Genomic DNA, 6,619 nt, shown 5'->3' on the forward strand with positions numbered 1-6,619 from the left:
CATTTTTAGTAGAGATTTCTCCCAACGGGTTTCTCCATGTTCGTCAGGCCGTCTCAAACTCTCAACCTCAGGTGATCCGCCTGCCTCAGCCTCCCAAAGTGCTGGGATTACAGGCGTAAGCCACTGTGCCCAGCCTACAACCACCTTTGACAAACCTGACAAAAACAAGACGTAGGGAAATGATTCCCTATTTAATAAATGGTGCTGGGAAAACTGGCTAGCCATATGTAGAAAGATGAAACTGGATCCCTTCCTTACATCTTATACAAAAATTAATTCAAGATGGATTAAAGACTTAAATGTTAGACCTGAAACCATAAAAACCCTAGAAGAAAACCTAGGCAATACCATTGAGGACATAGGCATGAGCAAGGACTTCATGACTAAAACACCAAAAGCAATGGCAACAAAAGCCAAAATTGACAAATGGGATCTAATTAAACTAAAGAGCTTCTGCACAGCAAAAGAAACTACCATCAGAGTGAACAGGCAACCTACAGAATGGGAAAAAAAATTTGCAATCTACCCATCTGACAGAGGGCTAATATCCAGAATCTACAAAGAACTTAAACAAATTTTCAAGAAAAAAAACAACCGCATCAAAAAGTGGGCAAAGGATATGAACAGACAGTTCTCAAAAGAAGATATTTATGCAGCCAACAGACACATGAAATAACACTCATCATCACTGGTCATCAGAAAAATGCAAATCAAAACCACAGTGAGATACCATCTCACACCAGTTAGAATGGCGATCATTAGAAAGTTAGGAAACAACAGATGCTGGACAGGATGTGGAGAAATAGGAACACTTTTACACTGTTGGTGGGACTGTAAATTAGTTCAACCATTGTGGAAAACAGTGTGGCAATTCCTCAAGGATCTAGAACTAGAAATACCATTTGACCCAGCGATCCCATTACTGGGTATATACCCAAAGGATTATAAATCATGCCACTATAAAGACACATGCACACGTATGTTTACTGTGGCACTATTCACAACAGCAAAGACTTGGAACCAACCCAAATGTCCATCAGTGATAGAGTGGATTAAGAAAATGTGGCACATATACACCATGGAATACTATGCAGCCATAAAAAAGGATGAGTTCATGTCCTTTGCAGGGACGTGGATGAAGCTGGAAACCATCATTCTCAGCAAACTGTCACAAAGACAGAAAACCAAACACTGCCATGTTCTCACTCATAGATGGGAACTGAAAAATGAGAACACTTGGACACAGGGAGGGGAACATCACACACTGGGGCCTGTCGTGGGGAGTGAGACGGGGGGAGGGATAGCATTAAGAGAAATACGCAATATAAATGACGAGTTAGTCGGTGCAGAAAACCAACATGGCACATGTATAGCTATGTACCAAACCTGTACGTTGTGCACATGTACCCTAGAACTTAAAAAAAAAAAAATCAATTCCCAAAGCATTTCTCTCATTTCTTCTGAAGTTTCTAAAAACACAACTCCAAGGATGAAATGGAAGTTAAAGGTAAACAGGCAATAGCGCTGAATACGTAATTTCAGTAACTCCGAATTTCCTCCATCTTCTGCTCTAAAGAAGCTTAGCTACAGAAGAGCAGTTACCTTTGAAACATTTTCCCCAACATAAAGATATCCGGAATGTGAAGCTGCCATTAAAACTATGACACAGATCTACATTTACTGATACGTCAAAACATCCCTAAAGTTCTAAATACGAGCTACAGAATCACATCAACCGCCTAACTTGTCTGTAGCCTAAACTCTAGTCCGGAGTTCATCTGCAAGCGGAATTGGGAAGTATTTCAGAGCCAGCATCTCCTCGCGCCATCCAGGTACCTACACACTTGAGGCCACCGAGTCACCTGCGCAGCCGTTGCTCCTCCAAGACCAATCCGGGCTCCCCAGACCCACGGGCCTGAATCTGGAGGACAGCAGTCCGCGTGACAACAGCGACTCGGAGATCAGCACCCGTCGGGAAAGCCGCGTACCCGTTGAAGCTGGCGTCACGCCCAAAGGAACAAACGCCAGAGCGTGTGTCCTGGGCAAAGGCGGCCCGCCGCTCCGGTCCCCGGGCAGCAGCGGCCGGCGTCAGGCCGCAAGGCGAGGGGCGGGGACAGGACTCTACCCGGCAGCCCAGCACCGAGCGCCCGCGCCACTCCGGCCTTGCGCCATTCCGGCCCCACGACGGCCGGCGGCGGCAGCGCGGCTGGGCTCAGCGGCTCGCAGCCCGGGCGCCCCCCCTGCCGGCCGCTCGCTAGCTCAGCCTCACCCGCAGTCTTGTCCGCTGGCTCGCTCGCCCGCCTACAGGTCGACAGGGCCCAACGACCCGGCGAGCGACTTCACCGAAGGCACTGGCCCACAACGCTCCGCTGCCGCCGCGCCCCGCCCCTTTGTGACACCACCTACCAATCGCTGGACGGCGCTTTCGCTGCCCTCCAATCAGCGCGGGCGGGGGCGGGGGCGGGCCTGGCCCCGGACGTGGGCGGTTGCCGGGGTGCCAGGGCCCTGGGGCCTTCTTGGCATTCGCTGGAGGTTGTGAGTTACGAGGCCCGGATGTTGATCTTTTATTACTAGCAACACTGGACCCCTGACTCGTGCCCACGCGGGCGTCTGGAGGGCAGCCGCATGGCCTGCTGGGAACGGCGGGGTTGAAGCCGGAGCGCCCTCCGTGAGACCCACCGGGGATCCTCTTCCAGGCGCCTGATTTGCTGGAGATAGGCGATACAGGCAGAGGCTGTCCAGTTGGTGGCCTCTCCAGAGTCAGGGGCACTCTTGGTGCGTTTGGGCCGGCCTGTCCTGAACAAATCTGCTTTAGGCTTCACCGTCCCCTAATGTTTCTGGCCTCAATTGCCTCATCTGGAAAATGGGGGCATTACCGTGCCTGCTTGAAGACGAGGGTGAAAACAGATAACTTTCTGTAGTCCTCATACAATTTACTGAGAACTGTAGGCCAGGCAATGGAGTAGGCACCCTGGGCTCAAATCCCAGCGTTGGGTAAGCCCAGCCACACCTCCTGCTCCAGTTTCCAAGCTGCTGAGCTGCGGTGTAAACAGTAACTGGCTTCAAGTCAACACCTGCCTTTCAACCTAACATGGGAGCCCACTGCCTCGTTCCGTTCCCCCTACCGGTTTTCCAACTCCGTGAACCTCCTTCACTAAGTGGGTTACTCAGCTGACAAAGAATGTCATCTCACTCCCACTGCGGGTTCACTCATCCTCGACTTCTGGCTCAGAGGAGCCAGTCTAATCTGAAACTAAACATCTAATCTGTGTCTCCTGTCCTCTCTCATTCTTCTGAGACCCTACCCACCAACTTATCTCCACAGTTCAACGAACTATTGAGCATACACTGGGGGAGTATGGTGAGGCACTGGGCATTGATTCACCAGTCTCGCCGTTGGTTCCTTCTGAAACTCCACATATGCTTAATGCTAAATAGATTGGAGACCTTTGAGGACAGAGCTATGATGGTAATCATCTTTGCATTCCTGAGCCTAGAATAGGGACTGTGATAGAGACTTACTGAGTAAAAACCTTAGCGTTTCTCACCCTTGCCTGCCCACTTCATTCACACTGGAGAATTGACAGCATGGACCGTGGAGTCAGGCAGATGCGTTTAAAGCCTTGCCTCCCAATACCGGAAGCTCCATTACCTGGCCAAGTCATTCATTCTTTACAACATCATCGTCATTATCATCTGCCATTCTTCAAGTGCCAGATAGTTGATAAGGGTCTTTACAAATTCTCTCCCCATCACAATCCTGCAAAGTTGGTAGTGAAATCCCTCGTCTACAAAGGAGTAAACAAAAACCAATTAAAGTAGAACAATTTACCTATAATCAAACAGCTCTATGTCGGAAAGCCATATTTAAATCTAGGACACAATACAAAAATCCAACCTCGTTCCATTATTGCACATTGCTTCCAGATTTTAGCTTTATCTGTAAAATTAGTGTTACTACATTACCTATCTGATAGACCATGGAGACTGAATAAAATAGCATTAAAAGTTGTTACCATAGGAACTTTTTTTTAACGTAAGTTCTCTCTCCCTTTCAAGCCTCTCAAAATAGCAGTTTGCGTATTTTCTAAACCTGTTGTCTCCTGAATCCCCTGAAATCAATCCTACTGATTGATGAGTAGATTTAGTTGTTCCAAAAGAAAATCATCATATTTAACAAATGCTGACTCTGACCGACATTGGGTACTACAGCAAGAAACTATGTTCACAAATAACCTAAGGACAGAAGGAAGATGCATAAAATGAATAGGGGAAAGGAGTGGCCAACTAGCAAGTGCCCTCATCTGTCATCACGTCACTCTCACAGCAGACTCGGGCAAATGGTTGACCTGTGGGAGCTGGACAAAATCTTTGACTCTGGGTATGAGTAATTCCCTGTCTGATTCCTGCCCAAGGAAGAAGTCAGTAGCTCCAGGATCGCTGAGACCAACCTGGGCGGCCTACAAGACTGTGCCATGGTGACAGGCTGAATAGTCAGCAGCAAGACGACAGAGCACCAAAAAACGCAGACTAGAATGGGGTCAGCCATCCAGGTGGCTAGTGGCTACTGCCTTTGACGATGCAGATAAAGAAAATTTTCATTCCTGCAGAGTTCTATGGGGCAGTGCTGCTCTAGAGGCTGACATTTCTATCCTCAGCACTTCCCCCGGCTATTACCTAGGTTCATTCTGCTGCTTCCACAAGGCAAGAATGGAACAGAATGCCTTAGAGCAATGGTCAGCGAACTGTTTATGTAAAGGGGCAGGGCCAGGCGCAGTGGGTCACGCCTGTTATCCCAGCACTTTGGGAGGCCAAGGCAGGTGGATCACGAGGTCAGGAGTTCAAGACCAACCCGGCCAACATGGTGAAACCCCACCTCTACTAAAAATACAAAAATTAGCCGGGTGTGATGGCAGGCGCCTGTAATCCCAGCTACTCGGGAGGCTGAGGCAGGAGCATCGCTTCAACCCAGGAAATAGAGGTTGCAGTGAGCCAAGATCACATGACTGCACTCCAGCCTGGGTGACAGAGCAAGACTCCGTCTCAAAAAAATAAATAAAAGGGGCAGATAGAAAACATCTGAGGCTCTGTGAGCCATCCGGTCTCGTCATAATTACTCAACTCTTACATTGGAGGTAGGGTGAAAGCAATAATAGAAAGTAAGTAAATCAATGAATGTGGTTGTGTTCCAATAAAACTTTATTAACAAAATCCGACAGTGGGGGGGTAGCATAGTTTGCCAAACTAAAATCCAATAAAAATTTATTAAAGATTTAAATGTGGCCAAGTGTGGTGGCTCACGACTGTAATCCCAGCACTTTGGGAAGCGGAGGGGGTGGATCACAAGGTCAGGAGGTCGAGACCATCCTGGCCAACATGGCAAAACCCTGTCTCTACTAAAAGCACAAAAATTAGCTGGGCGTGGTAGCGCGTGCCTATAGTCCCAGCTACTCAGGAGGCTAAGGCAGGAGAATCGCTTGAACCCGGGAGGCGAAGGCTGCAGTGAGTCGAGATCGCACCACTGCACTCCAACCTGGGCAACAGAGCGAGACTCTGTCTCCAAAAAAAAAAAAAATCAAGAAACAACATTTAAGTGTAAGACGTGAAATGAGAAAACTTTTCTTTTAGGTTTTTGTCTAGAAGTTTCTAGGTATTGATCTTGACAATAATTTACAGAATATGTCACAAAAGTGGAGACATGAAAAGCAAAACTAAACATGGGACAATGTCAAATTGAAAACATTCACAGCAAAGAAACCAATGAACAAATTAAAAAGCTTTTTAACAAATATCCAAAATACCTAAAGAACTTGTATTAATAAATGGGAAAAAAAACTGAAACAAAACAGAAAAGCATCAAAAAGCTTAAAAATAAGCAGATTTGGCTGGGCACGGTGGCTCATGCCTGTAATCCCAGCACTTTAGGAGGCCGAGGCGGACGGATAACCTGAGGTTGGGAGTTCAAGACCAGCCTGACCAACATGGAGAAACCCTATCTCTACTAAAAATACAAAATTAGCCAGGCATGGTGGCACATACCTGTAATCCCAGCTGCTAGGGAGGCTGAGGCAGAAGAATCTCTTGAGCCCGGGAGGCAGAGGTTGTGGTGAGCCAAGATCATGCCACCAGTCTGGGCAAAAAGAGCTAAACTCCGTCTCAAAAAAAAACAAAAAACAAAAAAAGAAAAACGTGTTCAGCAAGGTTGAAGCATCAAAGGTTAATAGCCAGAATCATTTATCAATTGTATTTCTATACATCTGCAAGACACAATCTGAAAATGAAATTAGAAAAACAACTTCATTGGGCAACAAGAGCAAAACTTCATCTCAAAAAAAAAAGAAAAAAAAATAGTAATCTACAATGTCACTTCGTGTCCAAGCTTGACTTCTACCTTTACTTTCTGATATGGTTTTGCCATGTCCCCACCCACATCTCATCATGAATTATAATCCCCATAATCCTGATGTGTCGAGGGAGGGGCCTAGGGGGAGGTGATTGGATCGGGGGGCAGTTATCCTCATGCTGTTCTTGTGATATTCAGTAAGTCCTCATAAGATCTTATAGGGTTTTGTTTTGTTTTGTTTTTTGGGATGGAGTCTTGCTCTGTCACCCAGACTGG

The 6,619-nt window shown here is 47.0% G+C and overlaps 1 protein-coding gene across 6 annotated transcripts in view; it reads right to left on the reverse strand.

Moving 5' to 3' along the window:
* The window catches only part of ZFAND4 (zinc finger AN1-type containing 4), a 60,885-nt gene extending 58,461 nt beyond the window's left edge, over nucleotides 1-2,424 (reverse strand). For 2 of the 6 annotated variants that reach the window (XM_063607663.1, XM_063607662.1), the window contains exon 1: nucleotides 1,863-2,373. Coding sequence is in view for 1 of the 6 variants with exons in the window: in XM_055092701.2 (XP_054948676.1) it covers nucleotides 1,603-1,653 (51 nt within the window). In the remaining 5 variants the exon portion in view is untranslated. Of the gene's footprint in view, nucleotides 1-1,602 lie in introns of all 6 variants that reach the window. The other 4 variants (XM_034930394.3, XM_003816758.5, XM_003816759.4 and 1 more) reach the window with 3 other exon arrangements.
* Nucleotides 2,425-6,619: the final 4,195 nt, after the last annotated feature.

This window comes from Pan paniscus, chromosome 8 (assembly GCF_029289425.2).
Source record: "Pan paniscus chromosome 8, NHGRI_mPanPan1-v2.0_pri, whole genome shotgun sequence".
Lineage (NCBI taxonomy): Eukaryota > Metazoa > Chordata > Mammalia > Primates > Hominidae > Pan > Pan paniscus.